Source organism: Somniosus microcephalus, chromosome 7, assembly GCF_052327205.1.
Source record: "Somniosus microcephalus isolate GS21.2 chromosome 7, FLI_Smic_1.0, whole genome shotgun sequence".
In the NCBI taxonomy this organism is placed as follows: domain Eukaryota; kingdom Metazoa; phylum Chordata; class Chondrichthyes; order Squaliformes; family Somniosidae; genus Somniosus; species Somniosus microcephalus.
The window spans coordinates 79,595,946-79,623,042 of record NC_140993.1 but is presented as its reverse complement, the minus strand read 5'-3'; the positions used below and the strand labels follow the sequence as shown (position 1 = coordinate 79,623,042).

The 27,097-nt window shown below is 46.9% G+C and overlaps 1 protein-coding gene across 1 annotated transcript in view; it reads left to right on the top strand.

Annotated features, from left to right (window-relative positions):
• tmem67 (transmembrane protein 67) overlaps nucleotides 1-27,097 on the top strand; it is a 495,060-nt gene that overhangs the window by 149,644 nt on the left and 318,319 nt on the right. The window contains exon 9 of the mRNA XM_085992667.1: nucleotides 18,974-19,079. Coding sequence (XP_085848793.1) covers nucleotides 18,974-19,079 — 106 coding nt within the window. The remainder of the gene's footprint in view (nucleotides 1-18,973; nucleotides 19,080-27,097) is intronic.

Sequence of the window (27,097 nt, the reverse complement as noted above, 5' to 3'; positions counted from 1 at the left end):
AGACCTCATCCCGTTTTTTACCTATATTGTTGGTACCTATAGGCATCACGACAACTGGCTGTTCACCGTCCCCCTCCAGAATGCCCTGCAGCCGCTCTGAGACATCCTTGACCCTTGCACCAGAGAGGCAACATACTATCCTGGAGTCTCGTTTGCAGCCGCAGAAACGCCTATCTATTCCCCTTACAATAGAATCCCCTATCACTATAGCTCTCCTGCTCTTTTTCCTCCCGTCCTGTGTGCTAGGAAGTTGGCTGCTGTTGCTGTCCCCCAATACGCCATCTCCCCCAATAATATCCAAAGCGGTATATCTGTTTGAGCAGGTACCCCTGCACTACCTGCCTGCGCCTACTACTCTGCCTGGCGGTCACCCATTCCCTTCCTGCCAGTGCAGCCTTTACCTGCAGTGTCACCAACTCCCTAATCGTGCTATCCATGACGTCCTCAGCATCGCAAATGCTCCAGTATGTATCCATTCGCAGCTCCAGCGCCGCAGTGCGGTCTGCCAATAGCTGCAGCTGGATACATTTCCCGTACACATGGTGCAGGAGGAGCATGCCACGGGGCTGAGCTGTGCTGCCATGACTTACCCTTTAATTAATTCAAATTAAATTAAATCAAATCGATACCACTAATTACACTACAATTAAATTATATACTCAAGGGCCCTTGTTTATTAGCACTCCCCGCTACACAACAGAGAACTTTGAAACTATAAACCACAAAAATTAAGACCTTCTAAACTTTATAAACTATTAACCTTAACTGTCAAACTATAGAGCAGTATAAATACTCACCTGGCCGTACTCACCCAATCAGCTGCTTCCTCTTGCCCGCATCACTTTTTGACGTGGCTCTGGAACGCCGCTGCCGGTCTGCGCGATTGGTAAGCCTTGCAATGCCGCTCTCCTGCTACTCCCGACACTGGCCTCTGAAAAAAGCAAGCGAAAGTGAGTTTAAATATTCACTGTAATGCAGAAGCAGGAGGAGCACACATGTGGCTTTGTCAGGATAGCGGGTTTCCCCATGGTGCAGGGCACCATCAACTGCACACACATGGCTTTGCGGGCGCCACATATCAATCCTGAGATATATCGCAACCGCCAAGGCTACCACTCACTTAATGTAGAGTTGGTGTGTGACCACGGCCAGCACATCAAGATGGTGAATGCCTGGTATCCTGGCAGCAGTCATGATGCCCTCATCCTGCACCAGTGCGGTGTGCCAGCAATCCTCCAGCCACCACTTTGAACCCGAGGGTAGCTATTCGGAGACAAGGGCTATCATCTCTACACCTGGCTTATGACCCCCCTCCGCCACCACTCGTGGCCAGCAATCATATAATGAGAGCCATGCTGCCACGAGGAACCTCATCGAGTAGACCATCGGTGTCCTAAAGCAACGGTTCCACTACCTATGGGAGGAGCCCTCCAGTACACACGCGGGTGTCCAATTTTGAGGTGGTCTACTATCCTCCACCACTTGACCACCATGAGGGTTCAGCTCTTGCCACCACGGGTTCCATGATCACATCAGGAGGAGAAGGAGAAGGAAGAGGAGGAGGAAGAAGAGGAGTAGCGGAGGAGGAAGGGAGGAGGCAGGCAGCAGATCCCGTTCCGGATGGGCTGTCCGTGAGTGCCTCATCAGAATCCGATTCCAGTTAATGATACCCCATTGCTCAACACTTCCCTACCTTACCGTCCTTCTGCCACGGACCATCACAGGTGGCAAAATTGGGTCGTGCCCCCTTTGGGACGCTAACTAATTTTAGTGCCCCGAAAAAGTTAGCACCCCGTGCCCGAAATTCACTGGTAATGCCCCAAGAAGGAGGCGGGGGCGCTACTGGAAGCTCACCACGTGCAGATCCCACCTCTATACTACCCTCTAAAGTTTGCACAGTGCCATTTTCTGAGCTAGTGCCTGGGAGTGTCAGATCGAGTGACGGTGCCTCTTCTTCTCCATCACTCACCTCCTCTACTTGGACGGGGACAGGCTGGGCTGCTGGCAGTTTTGGTCATCTGAAAGGAGAAAGGCACAAAGGTCAGGTTGTGGTGAGGGGAGGGGAGAAAGGAAGGTGTGCATGCTTACATCATCAGCAGCTTGTAAGTGAGAAGAGATTGTACGATGAGGGGGAAGCGGGATGCCAGAAGAAGAATTAGGTATGAGCATACCGTCATCAGGAATGCTTTCAACCTTGTCGCTCAGTGACAGCCCCTCCAATGATCTCCCTCACTGTCTCCTCCAGCACAGTAAGATTCTGCAGACGTACTTCACCCCGCTTGTCTGCTGCTTCTCATGGTGGTTGTGAGCCTCCTTGGCCTGCAAGAGAAAGGGAAGTGTGTCATTGAGTGTGGTGCAATGTGTTTGGGTGTTGTGCCTGTCATGGTTGAATAGCTGACATTGTGTGCAAGGGGCCAGATGTGGGTGTGAGGCTTGCAGCAGTCTTAAGTGTGTGAGGGTGAGGTGAAGCTATGATTGTGAGGTATGAGTGGTGATTGCTAGAGATTGTTGGTAGGTGAGTGATTGGGGGGGTGGTGCATTGAGCAGTGTGTGAGACTAGTGGTTTAGTTGGTGGGATGTGACATTTGAAGATGCATTCACTCACCTTGACCACTCATGTGAGGTCATTAAACTTCTTGCGGCACTGGATCCAGGGCCTGGGGGCAACACTCGTGGCACCAACGGCTTGGCCTATCTCCTCCCAGTGCCTTCTGCCATTCTGTCTGGAAGGTCTCCTGTCCTCTGTTTGTAGAGGACCTGTCTTCTTCTGTGTACCCTCAGGAACAAGGCATCTAGTGCTGCATCTGAGAAGCACCGTGCCCTTCCACTTCCCTGTTGCGATATGGATGCATCGGCAGTGACAATGAGGTGCTTCTGCAACAAAGTACTTCCTCTTTAAGAAGTGCAGAGAACCTAGGCAGAACTTAATTGGCCAGTAGACTGCACCTGATATTGGTCCTCCTCTTGAGCGCTGAGCCAACCAGCAGCGCGTTCGGCGCTGAGCTCAGCGTTCCAATCATTATAATGAGCAGGCAGCACGGTTGGATATTAGCAGTTGAACTATCGTCTACAGTTTTTGGCATTACATTATAGGAAGGAAATAAAAGCAATGGAAAATATGCAGCACAGATTCACCAGGATCCTGGGATGAGGGTTACAGTTATGAAGACGGATTTGAAAAGTTAAGCCTATTTTAATTTAAAGCTAAGAAATTAAGTGGGTCCTGATAGCAAATTTCAAGATTATAAAGGGTTGCGATAAGGTAAAAAGTGATAGATTACTTCCACTGGTTGGAGAGACAATAATGAGAAGCGCAAATTTAATAAAGAATTAAAGATGTTAGAAAAAATGTGTTTACGCAGAGAGTGATTAGAATTTGGAATTCTTGGCCAGAAACCACTGATAAAGTGGAGTCCATAAATTATTATAAAAGAAAATTAGATTGTTGCTGGAAAAAAATGAATATTAAAGGTTATGGGGAACCAGCAGGAAAGTGGAATTAAATTAGATGGCTAGTTTGGAGAAGCCATTAGTGTAGAATAGCCTGTTTCTAAGCTGTAGCATTTTATGATTCCGATGCTTATACATTGTTTCACGGTGGAGAGAAAACAGAACATCTTTTTTTCTACCTCTGATTCCTCCACAGCGACTTTAGAGAGGAGGAACACAGGGAAAGTATAGTTTTCTCCTTATAATATGTACCATTCTCTGTGTCCAATACCAGGATGACAGCATGTGCCATTTGGTCTGAGATGTGCCCCATTTTTTCCAACTTTTGTCTGTTAGCAAATGGCCAATGTTACAATTTGAGTTTGTTAATTACAGCAGTTCCTGTGAGTGGATCTTACTGCTCGTGATTTGGAAGTTTTTTTTTCATAGTCTGCCATTGCAGATCATATGGCGAACAATTACCGTAATTACAATAAACAGCATACTTGAATTTACGTAGCTTGAAAAATATTATGAAACACAGTTCAGCCCTTCTACAGGCAACAGTTACCATTATACTTATTTAAAGCACCATATTTATTTAATGAAGCATTTGAGTTGGACTAGTACTACAGAGTGTGATGAAATATATTCCATTCATCACTGCCTGTTTTCTGTGTCTTCTAACTGCCTGCTTTCTGTGTCTTTTCCCTTCCCCCAGTCCTCATGTATTATGCATTGGAATGTGCTGGAACTGGTTGTGTGCAGGGCTCCGCCCATACCTGGCTCCTTTGTAATCTAACTTCAGTCCGGCATCAGCCTCCTGAAGGTAGACATCTCTCTATTTTACGTGTTATGTTCTGAGTTAATAAAAGCCTTACTTTTGTTCTGCTAACTTCGAGTCTCGGAATAATTGAGGCACATCAATTTTATTAACTCAATTTTCAACACTATGGATCAACTCCTGAAACCCGAACGTTTGGATTTGGATCAACATGCTCCGGACGCATCAGCACGCTTCGGACACTGGTTTGACTGTATGGAATTCTTCCTGGACAATTCCGCAGCCGTCAAAGACGCTACGGACACTGCGAAGATGAGACTCGGAATGCTACGGAATTGGGTAAGCCATCGGGTTTACCCCCTCATCCAAGACGCCGATACGTACCTGGCCGCCTGCAACACCTTAAAGGCGCATTACCAGCAGCCTACGAATGAGGTGTATGCTAGGCATCTACTCGCTACTCGCGCACAGCGACCTGGGGAATCGGTGGAGGAGTTCCTAAGCATCCTGAAAAAGCTTGGCAAGGACTGTAAGTGCCGAGATGTAAAAGCCGCAGTGTACACCGACGAGCTTGTTCGCGATGCCTTTATCACAGGCCTCAGCTCCACTCACATCCGGCAAAGACTGCTGGAAAAAACGGGGTTGGACCTGAAACAGGCTGCGGACACCGCGCGGTCCCTGGAGATGGCCCAGAGAAACTCGGACGCCTACTCTTCAGCCCGCGCCGCCCACGCCGCCACGTGTGCGCCGAGGGCGCCGCCATCTTGGAAGGCATCTTCCCCGCCCGGCAGCCCGACACTGGCGGGGCCCAGCTCTCCCCCCAGAAGCCCTACGACAGCCGCGACGCGTCAAGGACCCAACTGCTACTTCTGCGGGCAGCCAAAGCACACCAGAAACCTGTGCCCGGCGAAAGGCACCACCTGCTTTAAGTGCGGTAAGAAGGGGCACTTCGGGAAGGTGTGCAGAGGGAACCCCGCCGGAAAACCAACCGCCAGAAAACCCGCCACCGCCGCGTGTGCGCCGTGGGAGCGGCCATCTTGGACGCCATCTTGCCCGACCTCGTGGGGTCCGCCATCTTATGAGCAGACAGCGTGGACGCCATCTTGTCTTGATCAGGGCCCTACAGTGGCATCGGTCACAGTGGACCAGACCAGGCCGCATCTGCTATCCAAATCAATGGTGGACATCGAGGTAAACGGGTGCCGGGTTAAATGCTTAATTGACAGTGGAAGCACGGAGAGTTTTATCCACCCTGAACTGGCACAACAACTCTCCCTAAAGGTGGTCCCTGCTCAGGGTACCATCTCTATGGCCGATAAAACCCAGACATCGACCATTCTGGGTTACTGCACGGTACAATTGTGCGTTAACGGAACTGTGTATGATAATTTTAAAGTATTAATCATGAAGAATCTATGTGCGAGCGTGATCTTGGGTTTGGATTTCCAGTGCAACCACCAAAGCATCACGCTCAAGTACGGTGGGTCCCAGCCGCCCCTCACAGTGTGCGGTCTGGCTACCCTGAAGGTAAAGCCGCCTTCGCTATTCGCGAACCTTACCCCTAACTGCCGGCCAATAGCGACCAAAAGCAGGAGGTACAGCTGGGAGGACAGGCGGTTTATCGCGACCGAGGTAGACAGGCTCCTGAAAGAGCGCATTATTGAACACAGCAACAGCCCGTGGCGCGCCCAAGTGGTAGTGGTAAGGGGTAGCGAGAAGAAACGGATGGTGATCGACTATAGTCAAACGATCAACAGGTACACCCTACTAGACGCCTACCCGCTACCCCGCATATCAGAAATGGTGAACCAAATCGCCCAATACCGGGTGTTCTCCACCATCGACCTCAAGTCAGCGTACCACCAGCTCCCTATCAGACCAGAGGACCGCCCGTACACCGCCTTCGAGGCGAACGGACGCCTCTACCAATTCCTCAGAGTCCCCTTTGGGGTGACGAACGGGGTCTCGGTCTTTCAGAGGGAGATGGATCGCATGGTCGATGACCACCACTTGCAGGCAACCTTCCCCTACCTCAACAACGTCACCATCTGCGGTCACAACCAGTAGGATCACGACTCGAACCTCGAGAGGTTCCTGAAAACCGCACAAAAACTCAACCTCACCTATAACGAGGACAAGTGCGTTTTCAACACCACGCGCCTCTGCATACTGGGCAGCGTGGTGGAGAATGGGGAAATCGGACCAGACCCCGACCGATTGCGCCCCCTACGGGAGCTGCCCCTGCCCAACACTCCCAAAGCCCTGAAAAGGTGCCTGGGGTTATTTTCTTACTATTCCCAATGGGTCCCCAACTACTCCGACAAAGCCCGCCCCCTCTTGAAAGCATCCTCTTTTCCGCTCTCTGCTGAGGCCCACGCCGCCTTCAAAAGCATTAAGCAGGATATTGAGCGGGCCACGCTACAGGCAGTGGACGAGAACACTCCATTTCAAGTGGAAAGTGATGCGTCCGACTTCGCCTTGGCGGCCACCCTCAACCAGGCGGGGCGGCCCGTAGCTTTCTTCTCGAGGACCCTCCAAGGCCCCGAGATCAGACACTCCTCCGTGGAAAAGGAGGCCCAAGCCATCGTGGAGGCAGTGCGCCACTGGCGCCACTACCTAGCCGGCAAACGCTTCACCCTACTTACCGACCAGCGATCGGTAGCGTTTATGTTCAACAATAAACAGAGGGGGAAGATTAAAAATGATAAGATTCTTAGGTGGCGGATCGAGCTCTCCACTTTCGAGTACGACATCATTTACCGGCCAGGGGCCCTTAACGAATCCCCTGACGCCCTCTCACGAGGGATGTGTGCCAGCGCCACCGAGGATCGGCTACAGACCCTCCACAACGACCTCTGCCACCCAGGGGTCACGCGGCTGTTCCACTTCATAAAGTCCCGTAACTTACCCTACTCGATTGAGGAAGTTCGGTCTCTGACCAGGAACTGCCGCACTTGCGCTGAGTGCAAGCCTCGGTTCTACCGCCCAGATAGAGCCCACTTAATCAAAGCTACACGGCCCTTCGAGCGGCTCAGCTTAGATTTCAAGGGCCCCCTCCCGTCCGTCGACCGCAATGTTTACTTCCTGAACATTGTGGACGAATACTCCCGTTTCCCATTCGCCTTCCCCTGCCCAGACATGACCAGCGCCACGGTCATTAAATGCCTCAACAGCCTGTTCTGCCTGTTCGGTATGCCGAGCTATATCCACACGGATAGGGGGGCGTCCTTCATGAGTGAAGAGCTACGCCAGTACATGCTGTCCAAGGGGATCGCCACGAGCCGTACCACCAGCTACAACCCCCGGGGTAATGGCCAGGTGGAGCGAGAGAACGGGACAGTGTGGAAAGCAGTCACTCTAGCTCTAAGGACCAAGGGCCTCCCTATCTCCCGCTGGCAGGAAGTCCTCTCGGATGTGCTCCATTCGATACGGTCGCTATTGTGTACGGCCACTAATACCACGCCTCATGAACGAATGTTTGTCTTTCCTCGGAAATCCACCTCGGGCGTATCCATGCTGTCATGGCTCTCCACCCCAGGTCCGGTACTCGTGCGAAGGCATGTGAGGGGCCACAAGACGGACCCTCTCGTGGAGCCAGTACACCTACTCCACGCCAACCCCCAATACGCATATGTCCGGCACGCCGACGGAAGGGAGGACACCGTGTCCATAAAAGACGTCGCCCCAGCCGGCATCAACAACAACCACGGCAATAGCAGCGACGACGATCACAGCAACCCTTACCCACCCACTATTCTTTCATCACCCCCGGAAGAACATCGACCAACGGCACCCCCACCAACTACCCCTTCAACAACCCCGGCGGCACCCCCGGCAGAGACCCAGGAGGCTACCGGGGACACCCAGCCTACACCCGCGGCACCACAACAGCCACGTCGGTCGCAGAGGACTATCAAACCCCCGAACAGACTAAATCTATAGAAGGGGTGAATGTGATGAAATATATTCCATTCATCACTGCCTGTTTTCTGTGTCTTCTAACTGCCTGCTTTCTGTGTCTTTTCCCTTCCCCCAGTCCTCATGTATTATGCATTGGAATGTGCTGGAACTGGTTGTGTGCAGGGCTCCGCCCATACCTGGCTCCTTTGTAATCTAACTTCAGTCCGGCATCAGCCTCCTGAAGGTAGACATCTCTCTATTTTACGTGTTATGTTCTGAGTTAATAAAAGCCTTACTTTTGTTCTGCTAACTTCGAGTCTCGGAATAATTGAGGCACATCACAGAGCACATGCAGCAAAAGAACATCAGTGAATTAACTGCTTTTACAGCTCTTCTCCAGCTGAAATGTAATAGTCTCTTGTAATAAAGCTGAGTTGTGTCAGCCGTGGCTCAGTTGGCAGCACCCTTGCCTCTGAGTCAGAAGGTTGTGGGTTCAAATCCCATGCCAGAGTCTTGAGCAGCAACTCACCAAGGCTTCTTTGGCAGCACCTCCCAAATCCGCGACCTCTACTGCCTAGAAGGACCAGGGCAGCAGGCGCATGGGAACACCATCACCTCCAAGTTCCCATCCAAGTCACACATCATCCTGACTTGGAAATATATTCCTTCATTGTCACTGGGTCAAAATCCTGGAACTCCCTACCTAACAGCACTGTGGGAATACCTTCACTACAGCGGTTCAAGAAGGCGGCTCACTACTACCTTCTCAAGGGCAATTTGGGATGGGCAATAAATGCTGGCTTTGCCAGCGACACCCACATCCCATGAATGAATAAAAAACCCGCAAAAATCTAGGCTGACACTCTAGTGCCGTACTGATGGAGTGCTACACTGTCGGAGGTGCTGTCTTTCAGATGAGACGTTAAAGCGAGGCTCCATCTGCTCTCTCAGGTGGACATAAAAGCTCCCATGGCACTATTTCGAAGAAGAGCAGGGGAGTTATTCATGGTGTCCTGGCCAATATTTATCCCTCAATCAACATCGCTAAAACAGATTATCTGGTCATTATCACATTGCTGTTTGTGGGAGCTTGCAGTGCGCAGATTGGTTGCCGTGCTTCCTATATTACAAAAGTGACTACATTTCAAAAAGTACTTAATTGCCTGTAAAGTGCTTTGGGATGTCCGGTGGTCGTGAAAGGCGTTATATAAATGCAAATCTTTGTTTCTTTTTTACTGATGCAATGAAATGGAAAAACGTTGTCAAAACACTGACTTCCTCTTGCTCAAACTTGGCTATTGTTTGAGTAAGATCATCTGTAAGACCTAGCATGCAGAGGAGGTATTCTTCAAAGCCTTTCAGCACTGAAGCCATATTTCACTTTGAATTCCACTGTTAGGAACAGGAATATGCCATTCAGCCCCTCGGCCTGCTCCACCATTCAATGAGATCATGGCTGATCTGTATCTTAACTCCATACACCTGCCTTGGCTCCATATTCTTTTATACCCTTGTCATAGAATCATAGATTTGTCCAGCAAATATGTATCGACCTCAGATTGAAAATTATTAATTGGGCTAGCATCTGCTGCTTTTTTGTGGGGGAGAGGTCCACACTTCCACCATCCTTTGCATGAAGAACTGTTTCCTGACTTCAATCCTAAATAGCCTGGCTCTGATTTTAAAGTTATATTCCTTTGTCCCAGACTCTTAGACTCAGCAGAAAAAGTTTCTCTCTACCCTATCAATTCCTTTCAAAATCCAAAAAACCTCCATCAAATCACCCCTTAACCTTTTATATTCCAGGGAATACAAACTTAGTTTATGTAATTTCTCCTCATAATCTAACCCATGGAGACCTGATAACATTCTGATGAATCAGCGCTGCACTCATTCCAATATATATCATTTCTAAGGTGCAGTGCCCAGAACTGTACACAGTACTCCAGATGTGGTCTAACCAGGGCTTTGTATAGCTGTAGCAAAACGTCCCTTTATATTCTAGCCCTCTAGTTATAAAAGCTAACATTCAATTAGCCTTTTTGATTATTTTTTGTACCTGACTGCTACATTTTAGTGATCTGTGTACATGGACCCCTAAATCACTTTGGACTTCAACTATTCCTAGCTTTTCATCATTTAAATAATACTCGGATCTGTACTTACTTGGTCCAAAATAGATCACCTTACACTTACATGTATTGAAATCCATCTGCCACAGTTTTGCCCACTCACTTAATCTATCAACATCTCTTTGTAATTTTATGCTCCCGTCTACACTACTTACTTTACAACCAATCTTTGCATCATCCTTCATTTCCTACATTACAACAGTGACTACACTTCAAAAATACTTAATTGGCTGTAAAGTGCTTAGGGATGCCCTGAGGTCATGAAAGGCACTATATCAATGCAAGTCTATCTTTTTCTTTTCATCAGCAAATTTGGATATATGGGTTTCTATTGTGTTATCTAAGTCATTAATAAATATAGTCAATAGTTGAAGCCTCAGCACAGATCCTTATGGAACACCACGGCCGTGAATTTAATTCTGGAGGTGGGATGGGGGCGGGTCAGCTGGTTTCCAGGTTCCAGTCCCGACCCCAGCTGCCTCCGCTCTGCAGACGTGATTTTCCCTTGATTTGCCTTGTTAAGCCCGCCCAGCAAATTAACAGGAAGCGTGTCTGATGACGTCATTTGATGACGCATCATCTGCCGGTTTCCTTAAAGGGACCATGCACAATTTTATTTTGACAGTTGATCTGTCAATGTTTGACAGCATTGAAGTGCTGCAAACACTGACAATCACTGCACAAAGGTGAACACTTGCACCCAGGCTCTCCAATGACTCCCTCCATATGCTTATGGAGGGAGTCACAGCACGCAGGAAGGTTCTCTTCCCTTCCAAGGGTGGAAGAGACCGCCCCAGGACACCAACTTACCTTGAACCTCCACCCAACCCTCTCTATCTACTTTATCACTTCCCCATCTCACTAGCCACCCCTCACACTAACCCTCATCCTACTGCAAGCATACCAACTAACAACACACAAGGGTAGGCACATGAGAGGTTTAGCCAATGTCCAGGTGAAGTTTCTGGTAATGTGTTGTCATACAGTGTAATATCTTTTTCCAAAAGTGACCCTTATTGGACAGATCTGAGTGCACATTGAAAAGTGTCTTTCTGAGTTCCAGTGATTGTTCAGTCGTAACTACGCCCCCCCTCCGCCCCCCCCCCCCCCCCCCGCTGCCCCTGGATATAGTGATGTGTGTGCATGGAATGGTTTGGACATTAAAGGGATGCTTCACAGTGCTGGTGTGGGATGGTGTCAACCTGGCGCATCATGTGGCCGCCAGAGTTTACAGCATCAAGTGAAGAAAGTCTGGCCGTGGTGATGCCATTGCTGGCCTCCTGGCCAGCAATTTTGTCAGGGGCTGGTGCCCTGTGTCCAGTGCAGCATCAGGTGGGTGAGGAGGAGTTTGGCACTCCTGGTGCTTGTGCTGCTGTTGTGGCTGGTTGTGGTGCTACCACGGCTGCTGTTCCTCCGAATCTGATGACCAGAATGAGAGGATGTAAATGGCTCCCATCCCGTTACTATAGATTTCAGTTGAGGCAAGAAGCTTGCAAGCGCACACTCAAAGTGGCCTGAAATTATTCCAATCAGGCAACTACAGATGAATGTCAGCTTGAACACTTACAAGGTCAGTATATTTGCAAAATCTTATCCCAAACCTCCAACAACAAAGTTGTTGCATTTGAATGTCAGCCAACTGAACCGACCAGGGGACAAGCAACCTTAGATCTGGTCCTGTGTAACAAGACAGGATTAATTAAAAATGTCCTAGTAAAGGATCCCCTTGGAATGAGTGACCATAACATGGTTGAATTCCATATTCAATTAGAGGGTGAGAAGGTTGGATCTCAAACAAGCGTGCTAAGCTTGAATAAAGGAGACTATGAAGGTATGAGAGTGGAATTGAGTAGAGTGGATTGGGAAAATAGATTAAAGGGTAAGACGATACATGATCAGTGGTGTACATTTAAGGAGTTATTTTACAACTTCCAAAAAATATATATTCCACTGAGAAGAAAAGGGTGTAAAAGAAAAGACAGCCATCCGTGGCTAAGTAAAGAAATTAAGGATAGTATTCGACTAAAAATAAGGGCATATAAGGTAGCCAAATCTAGTGGGAGGATAGAGGATTGGGGAAACTTTAAAAGACAGCAAAAAATAACAAAAAGATTGATTAAGAAAGGGAAGATAGATTATGAAAATAAATTAGCAAAAAATATAAAAACAGATAGTAAGAGTTTTTATAGTTATATAAAAAGAAAAAGGGTGGCTAAAGTAAATGTTGGTCCCTTAGAGGATGAGACCAGGAAATTAATGGTGGGAAATATGGAGATGGCAAAAACACTGAATGAATATTTTGTATCAGTCTTTACAGTAGAAGACACTAAGAATATCCCAACACTGGACAAACAGGGGGCTATAGGGGGGGAGGAGCTAAACACGATCAAAATCACTAAGGAAGTGGTACTCGGTAAAATAATGGGACTCAAGGCGGATAAATCACCTGGACCTGATGGCTTACATCCTAGGGTCTTGAGGGAAGTGGCGGTAGGGATTGTGGATGCATTGGTAATAATTTTCCAAAACTCCCTGGACTCAGCAAAGGTCCCGGCAGACTGGAAAACTGCTAATGTAACACCCTTATTTAAAAAGGGCAGTAGACAGAAGGCTGGAAACTATAGACCGGTTAGCCTAACATCTGTGGTAGGTAAAATTTTGCAGTCCATTATTAAGGAGACAGTAACAGGACATTTGGATAATCATAATTTAATAGGACAAAGTCAGCATGGTTTTATGAAGGGGAAGTCATGTTTGACAAATTTGCTGGAGTTCTTTGAGGAAGTAACATATAGGGTGGATAAAGGGGAACCAGTGGACGTAGTGTATTTAGACTTCCAAAAGGCATTTGACAAGGTGCCACACATAAGATTATTGCTTAAGATAAAAAATCACGGGATTGGGGGTAATATTCTGGCATGGATAGAGGATTGGCTATCTAACAGAAGGCAGAGAGTTGGGATAAATGGTTCATTCTCAGACTGGCAATCAGTAACTAGTGGTGTTCCGCAGGGGTCAGTGCTGGGTCCCCAACTCTTTACAATCTATATTAACGATTTGAAGGAGGGGACCGAGTGTAACATATCAAAGTTTGCAGATGATACTAAGATGGGAGGGAAAGTAGTGAGTGAGGAGGACATAAAAAACCTGCAAGGGGACATAGACAGGCTAAGTAAGTGGGCAGACATTTGGCAGATGGAATACAATACTGGAAAGTGTGAGGTTATGCACTTTGGCAGGAAAAATCGTAGAGCAAGTTATTATCTTAATGGCAAGAAACTGGAAAGTACTGAAGTACAAAGGGATCTGGGGGTCCTGGTGCACGAAACTCAAACGGTTAGTATGCAGGTGCAGCAAGTGATTAAGAATGCCAATGGAATGTTGGCTTTCATTGCTAGGGGGATAGAATATAAAAATAGGGAGATATTGCTTCAGTTGTACAAGGTATTGGTGAGACCGCACCTGGAATACTGCATACAGTTTTGGTGTCCATACTTAAGAAAAGACATACTTGCTCTCGAGTCAGTACAAAGAAGGTTCACTTGGTTAATCCTGGGGATGAGGGGATGGACATATGAGGAGAGGTTGAGTAGATTGGGACTCTACGCATTGGAGTTCAGAAGAATGAGAGGCGATCTTATTGAAACATATAAGATTGTGAAGGGGTTGGATCGGGTGGATGCGGGGAGGATGTTCCCGATGATGGGTGAAACTAGAACTAGGGGGCATAGTCTTAGAATAAGGGGCTGCTCTTTCAAAACTGAGATGAGGAGGAACTACTTCACTCAGAGGGTGGTAGGTCCATGGAACATGCTGCCCCAAAAAGCTGTAGAAGCTACATCATTACATAAATTTAAAACAGAAATAGAGAGTTTCCTAGAAATAAAGGGAATTAAGGGTTACGGGGAGCGGGCAGGAATTTGGACATGAGTCTAGGTTCGGATCGGACATGGCCCTCTGGGTAGCGGAGCGGGCCCAGGGGCCATGTAGCCTGATCCTGCTCCTATTTTGTGTGTCTAATTCTGTTAGATTCAGGAGATGGTTCTGTGATAGTAGATTGGCGGTTAGGATCAGATCAGCCATGATCTTATTAAATGGCGGAGCAGGCTCGAGGGGCCGATTGGCCTACTCCTGCTCCTATTTCTTATGTTCTTATGTTCTTATGTTACAGGAGCGCTTTTAAAGTGCTGTACCAATGACTACAAATCATGTCCTCGAGAAACTCATCTCCTTGCAGCTGGCGTGTTTCTGACAAGACGGGAAACAGGAGCCAGAAGCATGAAAATGGGAAACCCACTATAAAAATAGGATTACCAAGGCAGTTAACAGGCTCTTAACTGCCTTAACTACCTGTTCCACCTGTTCCCTTCGGGAGGCGGGTTGGCAGTCTGAAGCCATTTTTTCTGATTTTTGCTGCTGACCTGCCTCCTCAGGGCTATTAAAATGGAGCCCCACAAGTCACTTCCTTCCAATTTGAGTACATACCCATTATCCCTACTCTCTGCCTTCTACCACCTAACCAATCTCCTAACCAGGTGAATAATTTGCCTTCAATGCCATGAGCTTTAATTTTAGCTAACAGTCTCACATATGGAACCTTATCGAATGCCTTCTGGACGTCCATATAAGCTATATCCATAAACATTCCCCTGTCTACTTCTTTTGTTAATTCCTCAAAAAATTCCATTAAGTTCTTTAGACATGACCTACCCTTTACAAATACATGTTGGCTCTCTAATCAGCTCGAATTTCTTTAAGTGCTCAGTCACTCTGTCCTTAATTATAGATTCCAATAATTTCTCCACAGATGTTAGACTGACAGGTCTATAATTTCCTGGTTTCTCTTTCATCTTTCTTAAATAATGGAGTTACATTTGCAGTTATCCAATCTAAAGGGACAATTACTGAATTGAGGGAGCTTTGAAAGATTATAGCTAAAGCATCTGCAATTTCCTCACCTACTTCCTTTAAAACCATGGGGTGTAAACCATCATGTCCTGGGGATTTGTTAGTCTTTAGTGCCATTATACTTTCTAATACTGTTTCCTTGCTTTTGTTAACTTAAGTGAGTTCCAGTCTTAGATTCATTATTAATTTCCCTGGAATGTCAGGTATATTATCCTCTTCCTCTATTGTGAATGCTAAGAAAATGTTTCACCTGGCTGGGGAATCTAGAACAGTGGGTCGCATTCTCAGAATAAGGGGTCGGCCATTTAGTACTGAGATAAGGAGAAATTTCTTCACTCAAAGGGTTGTGAATATTTGGAATTCTGTACCCCAGAGAGCTGTGGATGCTCAGTCGTTGAGTATATTGAAGAGGTTGATAAATTTTGGGGAATTACGGGATATGAGGATAGTGCGGGAAGATAGAGTTGAGGTAGAAGATCAGCCATGATCTTGTTGAATGGCGGAACAGGCTCAAAGAGCCAAATGGCCTACTCCAGCTCCTATTTCTTATGTTCTTATGAATGATTCAACAATATAAACCGAAAATGCTGGAAATACTCAGCAGGTTAGGCAGTATCTGTGGACCACTGAATTCATCTGGTCAGCAGCTAGAAGTTTGCTTTTCAAAATGGAAAAGGCTATTATATTTCATAGTCCTCACTAAAGATACTTAACCCATTATGGAGTTTCCTAGTTATTTATATCTTCCAGTATCTGCTCAATGTTGTATGCCTCTTATCTAATTTATAAATAAATTTTACTTTGTCTAATATACTGTGTCTGATCACATAGCACAAGGCAATGTTTAATTCTGAAAGCTGAAGCCTTTTTCATAATGGGCCAGTACTCACTATGATTACTACTATGGTACACAGATTATTGCGATAGGATGATTGTTAATTATAGCTTCAAGTTTGTAGGAAACAAAAGTCCACTGATGGGAACTGCTGTGAAACTAGATTGTTCTTGAAAATCCCACAATGTAACATTTCTTAATAACATGCTCATCAAAGATGGTGACTTCATTGACTTTCACAAGAAGGCACAATGAAACTTTTCCACAGTATAAGGGAAGAGATGCACAAAATTTCTCAATTTAGCAGCATACTAAGTGGATGTGCTTATAAATGATTTTGTGAATTATCTTTCTTTGTCCAAAGAAGGCATATCTCAGTCTTTTGAAGATAATACTTTCTGCATTGAAGAGGAAGTGTAAGTTAGAATAGTGAATTCAATCTCAAATCAAGTACAGAACCCAAAATAAAGAGAGGGGAAGAAAGATTGGATTAAGAGAGAGAGAAAAAAGAGACAGAAAATGTTTTTAAAAATATAATTTAAATTATTTTTAACCTCCAACATCAATTAAAAGCTGAAGGAATGAGAATCCACACCTGTAAAAGTTAATTTTCAGTGTCAGAGAGGTTGTTTGGCAGTAATTAAGACTCATCACAGCGTTAAAAAGGCTACTTAGACTGAAATGGACAAGCCCTAACTTTCTGTGGTGAGTATAGTCTATCTACGATGTAAGTACAGGAACTTCACACCGCTCAATACATTTGAATGGGGAGGCAGACAGCAAGATGTCGTTTTCACGCAGCTTACGCCGGAGCAGTGTGTCTCAGACAGTAACTTCCCGATTGTCGTGTTTAACTGCACATCTGCGCACGCCTGAAGTTGCTGTCCGTTTTACGCACAAATATCAGTGAGCACTGGCCCATTATGAAAAAGGCTTCAGCTTTCAGAATGATTGATTTATTTTTAACACTCTGCCTCAGTAACACCTGCAGTATTTTTTGAAATGCAACATAGTAGATAGAACAAAACACAAGCATGTTACTCAATTCTTTGCAATAGTCAGACTTCCCCTTTAAATAATAATTCTTCATAATTACTCTTGGACTTCTAAAATAGACTGCCACAAATGCATGAGCCACTGACTCCACCAAAACACTCAAATGGGAATTCAGCAATGCATAGAGAGATATGTTTCTTTTAATTCATTTATGAGATGTGGGCATCGCTGGCAGGGCCAGCATTTATTGCCCATCTGTAATTGCCCTTGAGAAGGTGGTGGTGAGCCGCCTTCTTGAACCGCTGCAGTCCATGTGGTGAAGGTACTCCCACAGTGCTGTTCCAGGATTTTGACCCAGCGACAATGAAGGAGCGGCGATATTCTAAGTCAGGATGGTGTATGACTTGGAGGGGAACTTGGAGGTGGTGGTGTTCCCATGTGCCTGCTGCCCTTGTCCTTCTAGGTGGAAGAGGTCGCGGGTTTGTGGAGGTGCTGCCGAAGGAAGCCTTAGCAAGTTGCTGCAGTGCATCTTGTAGATGGTACACACTGCAGCCATGGTACGTGGTGGTGGAGGGAGTGAATGTTTAAGGTGGTGGATGGGGTAACAATCAAGTGGGCTGCTTTGTCCTGGACAGTGTCGAGCTTCTTGAGTGTTGTTGGAGCTGCACTCATCCAGGCAAGTGGAGAGTATTCCATCACACTCCTTACTTGTGCCTTGTAGATGATGGAAAGGCTTTGGGGAGTCAGGAGGTGAGACACTTGCCGCAGAATACCTAGCCTCTGACCTGCTCTTGTTGCCACAGTATTTATGTGGCTGGTCCAGTTAAACTTCTGGTCAATGGTGACCCCCAAGATGTTGATGGTGGGGGATTCGGCGATGGTAATGCCGTTGAATGTCAAGGGGCGGTGATTAGGCTCTGCTTGTTGGAGATACTCATTGCCTGGCACTTCAGTGCTGCGAATGTTACCTGCCACTTATCAGCCCAAGCCTGAACATCGTCCAGGTCTTGTTGCATGCGGGCATGGACTGCTTCATTATCTAAGGAGTTGTGAATGACGCTGAACACTGCAGTCATCAGTGAACATCCCCATTTCTGACCTTATGTTGGAGGGAAGGTTAATGATGAAGCAGCTGCAGGTGGCTGGGCCTAGGACACTGCCCTGAGGAACTCCTGCAGCGATGTCCTGGGGCTGTGATGATTGACCTCCAAACACCACAACCATCTTCCTTTGTGCTAGGTATGACTCCAGCCAGTGGAGTGTTTTCCCGCGATTTCCATTGACTTCAGTTTTACGAGGGCTCCTTGATGCCACACTTGGTCAAATGCTGCCTTGATGTCAAGGGCAGTCACTCTCACCTCACCTCTGGAATTCAGCTCCTTTGTCCATGTTTGGACCAAGGCTGTAATGAGGTCGGGAGCCGAGTGGTCTTGGCAGAACCCAAACTGAGCATTAGTGAGCAGGTGTTTTGGTGTGTAAGTGCCGCTTGATAGCACTGTTGATGACACCTTCCATCACTTTGCTGATGATGAGAGTGATGGGGCGGTAATTGGCCGGGTTGGATTTGTCCTGCTTTTTGTGGACAGGACATACTTGGGCAGTTTTCCACATTGTCGGATAGATGCCAGTGTTGTAGCTTTACTGGAACTGCTTGGCTAGAGGCGCGGCTTGTTCTGGAGCACAAGTCTTCAGCACGATAGCCGGGATGTTGTTGGGGCCCATAGCCTTCGCTGTATCCAGTGCGCTCAGCCGTTTCTTGATATCACGTGGAGTGAATCGAATTGGCTGAAGACTGGCTTCTGTGATGGTGGGGAGCTCAGGAGTAGACCTATTTGAAATAGGAATAATGTAAAAATAAGTTGAAAAATTATTTCATTTTGAACTGGACAGACTGAATGCTCTTTTCTTATTCTCACATTCTTGTGTACCTATTGATCAATAACAGTCATTATTTATATCAAATATGCTGAAAATGTACTTTTATTTCAGGCGAAAGAATCTGCCATGGTTGTATTATGATACTCGATATGGTTTAGCATCTCGAAATCTTGATCAAGAGCCATTTCCAACAGTATTTCATTTTAAGTCCTCTCAAGTAAGTATATCAGTTTTCATTTTAGTACATTGACTCATTGATGAGCTGACCTAGAGTAAAAATAAATTAAATTAATATTGTTTACAGACTTACCAGCAAGCCTTAAGGTTTCAGAGGCTCCAAAGCTTGGTTATTTGCAAAGTAAATGTCACTTAAAACCTTCCATGACAAAGTAAAAAGGACTTTAGCACTTAAGCATGGCCAGGGACATGGTTAAGTATGAGAGCTGGTTTCTCAAAATGGCTCCCCAGCACATGCAGTTGACAATTACAGTATAAAGAAAGAAAGAACCTTAGGGTTAAATTAGATAACCCCTGAAAACGGGAGTGGGGATTGCGGTACATGCTTAACCTGCACCCAGTCACGGCATTGCAGGCAGCATGCTAAATTGATGCTGCCTGCAGCTTTATATGATTACTTTGTGCAGTCAGCGCTACCCACGCTGTTCTTTGGCTGTGCACATTAGCAGGGGGCCTGATATCGCAAGTGGCTAGTGCTACATAAAGGCAGAGTGCACCTCTTAAAGGGAATGATCATTGTGGCTGGAAGAAGTGGTGGGAGCCCTTTGTGAACTGAATCTGTGCTGTGAAAGATTGTAGAATAGCTGAAAATACAAGAGAGCGTGCACCAAGATTTTCCGATAATGCATTGGAGGTCTTGGTGCAAGACGTGGAGACAAGAAGAGACATCCTGTATCCGTAGGAGGGCAGGAGGTCCTCTAGACATATGCTCAGATGGCAGTGGGAAGAAGCTGTGATGGTCAGTGCCAGGAGTGTAGCTCCAAGAACATGGATGCAGTGCATGAAGAAGTTTAGAAATCTGACATGGGTTTTCAAGGTGAGTTCAATCTTCAAATCCTTCAAATCCTACCAGCTGCACCAGTAGCCTCATCCACAGCTCAATTCACTACACCCCCATCACCCACCTACCAACAATCTCTTATCAATCAGTACTCAACCCTTTTGTATGGTTTGTCTCACGCTCACACTTAGCACTGTTGCAAGCCTCGCACCCACATCTCACAGCTCGAACAAACTGGCAACTCTTCAACCATGACAGCCATATCACGCAAACATATTGCAGGCCACTCACTGACACGTCTACGTAAGAACATAATAATTAGGAGCAGGAGTAGGCTATATGGCCCTCGGAGCCTGCTCCACCATTCAATAAGATCATGGCTGATCTTTGACCTCAACTCCACTTTCCCGCCCGATCCCCATATCCCTTGATTCCCCTAGAGTCCAAAATCTATCTATCTCAGCCTTAAATGTGCTCAACGACACAGCATCCACAGCCCTATGGGGTACAGAATTGCAAAGATTCACAACCCTCTGAGTGAAGAAATTCTTCCTCATCTCAGCCTTAAATGGCCGACCCCTTATCCTGAGACTATGGCCCCTAGTTCTAGACTCTCCAGCCAGGGAAACAACCTTTCAGCATCTACCCTGTCAATCCCCCTCAGAATCCTATATGTTTCAATGAGATCACCTCTCATTCTTTGAAACTCCAGAGAGTATAGGCCCAATCTACTCAATCTCTCCTCATAGGACAACCCTCTCATCGCAGGAATCAATCTAGTGAACCTTCATTGCACCACATCTACGGCAAGTATGTCCTTCCTTAGATAAGGAGACCAAAACTGTGCACCGTACTCCAGGTGTGGCCTCACCAAAGCCCTGTCAATTGTAGTAAGTCTTCCTTACTCTTGTACGCCAACCCTCTTGCAATAAAGGCCAACATGCCATTTGCCTTCCTAATTGCTTGCTGTACCTGCATGCTAGCTTTCTGTGTTTCCTGTACGAGGGCACCTAACTCTCTCTGAACACCAACATTTAATAGCTTCTCACCATTTAAAAAATGTTCTGTTTTTCTATTCTTCCTACAACTTCCTACATTTCCCCAGATTATACTCCATCTGCGACCTTATTGCCCACTCACTTAACCTGTCTTTATCCCTTTGCAAGCTCTTTGTGTCCTCCTCACAGCTTACTTTCCCACCTAGCTTTACTACATTAAAGGTGCTATATGAATACAAGTTGTTGTTGTTAATGACTGCTATCACAGCTTCCATTGCAGCACAAATAGCTTCCATTGCAGCACAAACAGATTTCATCAAAGGTCTGAGTGCTGCAGTGGAAGCTCAGACTGCTGCCATCGTGGCTCTGGATACCACTGTTCAAAGAGGCTTCTAGGGTGTCACAGCAGTCCATCAATCTGTTCTCCATCAGATCAGCAGGATTGATGAAGCGCTGCCTCGGTAGAGTGGCAGTGGCTCCATGAAACACGACCCTGCTGTCCTCTGTCAGGAGGACAGCATTCCTGCTCCCACCTCTGCCACTCCGCCAGTGCCCTTGCTGTTGCCTGTCAGCCAGCCTAGGCCGAGATGGTGCAGTATGAAGCTGGGCACTCTAGGCCCAGAGCTACTCGAGGTCATCCTGCAAGGCCATCTGTAGTCTCCTCAGTTGAAGGTCAGCAGCCTTCCATCATCCATACTGCAGCCACTGGGGAGCCCTAGGATAGGCATAGGCACACGGAAGACAGGCATTAAGGAAATGCACAAGAATAATTAGTTTAATTTTGTATGCATTATTTAAAAAGTGAATTTATAAAATTTGATATGAATGTGCATTTTCTGGTGGTTTTTATTTTTGTGTTGTTAGAAAGAAGACAATGTGATGGTCATTGATAGAGGAAAAGTAAGGATTGTGGAACTGTTGGTGAATGGGGAGGTTGAGTTAACTGGTATCGCTCATGCATAATCTGATCACATAGAGCCTGTGCAGAAAGGGGCTGTCTACATTGCAGTCTCCCTTTCTCGTCCTGTTCTTCCACTTCCTTTTGCATTTCCTTCTCCTCCTCCAGTTCCTCCTCCTCCTCCTCTTCCTCATGCTCCTGCTCCTCACCAGTTAGGTGATGGCAAGGGCTGTTCCCTCATAATGGCGAGGATGTGCAGCATGTAGCATACTACCACAGATCTTGACACCTGCTCAGCTGGGTACTGCAGGGCTCCTCCAGACCGGCCCAGTCAGCGTTATTGTTGCTTGAGGATTCCGATGATGTACTCTATAATGTTCCTTGTGGCAGCAAGGCTCTCATTATAGGCCTACTGTGCACGTGTGCATGGGTTCCTGACCTGAGGCATGAGCCATGAGGGGATAACTATTATGTCTGTGTATAATTGAGACACGGACTACAGGAGTTGGTTATAACAGGTCTTTACTGAGTGGAGACAACCTGGAACTACTATGCAAAAGTTACTACACAGGCTTGGGGTGGTCACTACTGGTACTGCATTATACAGGGGCTGCAGAATATAGTTCCTTCTGCAAAGTACATACACTACAATTCCTCCCCTTTTAGCTAAACAGTACATAACATTCGATTAATAATTAAATAACATAATTACAATTACAGTTGCTAGATACATAAGTTGAAGTTAAGCAATTATAAGTTCAGTCTTTGAGGAGGCTTCCTGATTCTGTCTGGATAACGCCTCTTTGGGGTATCAGGTTCTTCTGGCAAAGTTGATTCGGGATCAACGTCGTTGTTTGGTTCGTCTGCTTCCAATATCACCGATTCTGAGGTAGATGCAATTGGTACTTCGGTTTCATCACCAGGTGTATCGGATTGTGGTGTGGAATTGACGTTTTCCAGTGACTCTAGAATCTGGTCAGCATGGCGTCTTACAATGCTCCCTCCAACGTCCACGGTATACATTAGAGGTCCTTGCCGTGTACAGATCGTTCCTGGCTGCCATGTCTCTGTGCGGTAGTCCCGGGCCAAAACTGGTTGACCTATCTTAAAGCTCCTGGTCGGCCTTTCATTCATATTCTGAAACTGCCTGTTCTCCACATCTCTTCTGATGTTTGGCTTAACCAAATCCAAGCGGCATCGTAGTCTTCGATTGAAGAACATCATGGCTGGAGTTTGGTTGGTAACCGCATGTGTCGCATTCCGGTAGGCAAACAAGAAGTTATCCACCTTGTGTTGTAGGGGTATGTCTTCATTACACATTGCCTTGATAGCCTTCTTGAATGTTTGAACGAACCTCTCAGCCAATCCATTGGTGGCTGGATGATATGGGCGGATGTGTAATGCTTAACACCATTGTTCTTTAAGAACCTCCGGAACTCTTCAGACACAAACTGTGGTCCATTGTCGGAGCAAATCTGTTCAGGCAGCCCATTTCTGGCGAATATGGTTCGTAAGACTGTGATAGTTTTTTCTGTGGTGGTTGAGGACATTTTTATTACCTCTGGCCACTTTGAATGTGCATCCACCGCAATTAAAAAAATCGAGTCCATAAATGGACCAGCAAAATCAATGTGCACCCTTTGCCATGGAGATGAGGGCCACTCCCATGGATGTAGAGGGGCTTGTGGTGGGGCGTTTTGGACCTTCTGGCATCCTGTACAGCTCTTGATCATCTCTTCGATTTCTCTATCGATTCCCGGCCACCACACAAACGCTCTGGCTAAGTTCTTCATTTTTACCCCTCCCAGATGACCCTCATGAAGCTCATTGAGCACTCTATCCTTCAATTTGGGTGGAATTACTACTCTGGATCCACACATCAAGGTTCCTCTGCACACTGACAGCTGTTCTCTTCTCGGCGAGAATGCTGACAGCAGTGGTTCGCCATGTGCTGGCCATCCCTTCACCGTTAAATCATAGACCCAGGAGAGTGTTGGGTCATTTCGTGTTTCCTTTTCTATGTTTGCATTCGTCACGGAGACATTCGACTATGGTCGAGTGTAATACCTCCACTGGATCCACTGCAGGTGCTTCTTCCACCGTTGGCAACGGTAGGCGTGACAATCCATCAGCATTCCCATGCTGTTTAGTTCCTTTGTACTCGATGTCATATTGGTGTGCCCCTAGGAAAAGGGACCACCTCTGTAGCCGTTGTGCTGTCATTATCGGTACGCCCTTCTGAGGGTTGAAAATGGAGACAAGAGGTTGATGATCAGTTAGTAGAGTAAATTTCTGACCATGCAGGTAGGGATTGAACTTCTTCACCCCCCACACCAGGCTGAGGGCCTCTCTGTCAATCTGGGCGTAGTTACGCTCGGCTGAAGTTAACGAGCGTGACGCAAAAGCTATCGGCCTCTCTGAACCATCAAGGAATTTATGTGACAGTACCACTCCAATGCCGTAGGGAGATGCATCACACGCCAGTCTTATCGGTAGTGATGGGTTGTAGTGAGCCAATACTTCTCTTGAATTGATTAGATCCTTACTCTTCTGAAAGGCCCGCTTACATTCATCGCTCCATTTCCATGCTACTCCCGTTTGTAGTAGGGCGTTCAGTGGGTGCAGAATTGTGGACAAATTCGGCAAAAACTTATGGTAGTAATTCACCAATCCGAGGAATGACCTCAGTTGTGACACATTTTCAGGCGCTGGAGCCTTTACTACCGCTTCAATTTTGTCAGGGGACTTATGTAACCCCTCTTCATCAATCACGTGGCCACAATACGATATCTGTTTCTTAAAAAACTCGCACTTGGGGCGATTGGCTCGTAGCCCATGTTCTCTTAGTCTAGTGAGCACCTGCTCGAGGTTGGCAAGGTGTTCACTGTCATCTTCACCTGTCACTAGGATGTCGTCCAAGTAACACTGAGTCCCCGGAATCCCTTGCAGGACTTGTTCCATCGCTCTTTGCCATATCGCCGGAGCTGATGCTACTCCGAATACCAGTCGATTATACTGGTAAAGACCTTTGTGAGTGTTTATCGTGAGATACTTCCTAGAGGATTCTTCAACCTCCATCTGCAAATATGCTTGTGCTAGGTCAATTTTTGTAAAACGCTTCCCTCCAGATAGTGAGGCGAAAATATCTTCTATCCTCGGAAGAGGATATTGTACTGTGTGAAGGACTGGGTTCACCGTCACCTTGAAGTCCCCACAGATGCGAACCTTCCTTGGCCCCTCAGACTTATTGTTTAACGTTTTCTTCATGACAGGAACGATGGGTGTCGCCCACTCGCTTCAGTCTACCTTAAATAACATGCCTGCATTCTCCAGATTCTCCAGCTCTGCCTCGACGGCTGGGCGAATTGCAAAGGGTACCGGTCTTGCTTTGAAAAACTTGGGAATTGCATTCTCTTCTATTTTTATCGAGGCGGTTACGCCTTTAAGAGTTCCCAGTTCTTGTTGAAATACCTCTTTGGCGTTAGCTAAGATTGTTTACAATCGTCCAGGAGTGACGTCGTCATCCTTTTTACCAGCCACCGTCAGTGCCTGAATGGAGTGCCAGTCTAAACTTAGCTTTCTGATCCATTCATGTCCCAAGAACAGTGGTCCACCATCTTGCAGTATGTACAGATACAATTTCTGTATTTCCTTGCCGTTGTATTCAACAGGCACCCTTATTTTTCCTCTGGGTATACTTTTTGCCCCGTATACGTCTTCAGGACAATGGATGTCTCTTTCAAGGGTATGTGTGAGAATAGCCGCTCGTAGTCTCGTCGATTCATGACGGTCAGAGCTGATCCTGTATCCAATTCCATTTTGACTTGGGACCCTGCTATCGTGAGGGTGACCCAAATGGTTCGGTGATCCTCTTTTGCGATTACGTTGTGAAGTTTGAGACAGCTTAGTCTCTTGTTCCCGGATTCACTATCGCTCATCTGATCTTCGGAACTACTGTCCGTCATCTTTTGTACTTTCCTGTACTGTTCCTTAGTAGCCTTTTTGTTGTCGTTAGTCTTCTTCCCAGACCTGCAAACTCATGCAATGTGTCCCATCTTTCCGCATTGCCTGCATATTTTGTCCTTGGACCAGCAGTCCTTCTGGTCATGGGTTGTTCTGCCGCAGCGATAACATTTTTCAAATCCCCGTGTCATTTCGTGGGTGCCGTGTTCCTGTGGCTTTTGCTGTATTTCCACAGCTCCCCTTGCTGCTGCTTCGTACGATACTGCCACGCTGAAAGCCTTGTCTAGTGTCAGCTCTTTCTTTGAGAGTAACCTCTTCTGGGTTCCTTCACTCAGGAGTCCACAGACAAATTTGTCCCGTAGGGTATCTGCCAGTCCTGCTCCGAACTGGCAGTGCTTTGATAGCTTGCGTAGTTCCGTAAGGTAATCAGCATTGCTCTCATCTTTATGCTGATTTCTCCTGTGGAATTTAAATCTTTCTGCTATCAGCAGCGGTGTAGGATTTAGGTGTTCCTGTAGGATATCAACAATTTCGTTAAAACTCTTCGCCTTCGGTTTGGCTGGAGTAATCAGGTTCCGCAATAGGCCGTACGTTCTTGCGCCCATTAAGTTTAGTAGTACCGATGCCTTTTTCTCATCGGCTACTTCGTTTGCCTCGCAATATACCTCGACTCTTTCCACATACGTGGTCCAGTCTTCTATTGCATTATCGAAGGCAGTGATATTGCCAGTCTTCGGCATCTTGGAAATCTAAGATGGCGCCTCCCGCGCTTTGCCTTCTTCCCCGATTTAACAAAATGGCGCGTCCCGCGCTTTGCCTTCTTCCCCGCTGGATTAAGATGGCGCCTCCCGCGCTTTCTGTCTTCTCCGCTGCTGCTAGCGCTGTTGCTGGCGTTTTATGCCTTGATGGCGACGCCCTATGGTCTTCGCGCACTTCCCCCCCGCGCTGCTGCTAACGCCGCTCTCCGCGGTTCCCGTGGCAAACTGCAGCTCCTCGCGGCTTTCTGCGCTTCTAATTTTTATTATTTCCCCGTCGTCGGAGCAACCCTGCGGGACACTTGCCTCCCTCTTCTCGGGTCTGTACACTGCCCGGCTTCATAGCACCAGCCGCGCCCTGTGTGCTCCACCCTCTCTCTCTCTCCTCTTCCCGACAACGCTGCTCGGCCCCGTTGAAAAGCCACCCGATCGAGCTCTAGACCGCCGCAGCCCAGGAAGGATCAGTGTACTACCTGCCACCAGCCCGATTAGCTGAAACACCATCGACAGGATAACCAAGCCCCGCTCTCGACAGCCTCTCCTGCAAATCTTCAACTCCAATGAATCAGAGGCGGATGCCCACGGTCGACCCCCGTTTCTTCT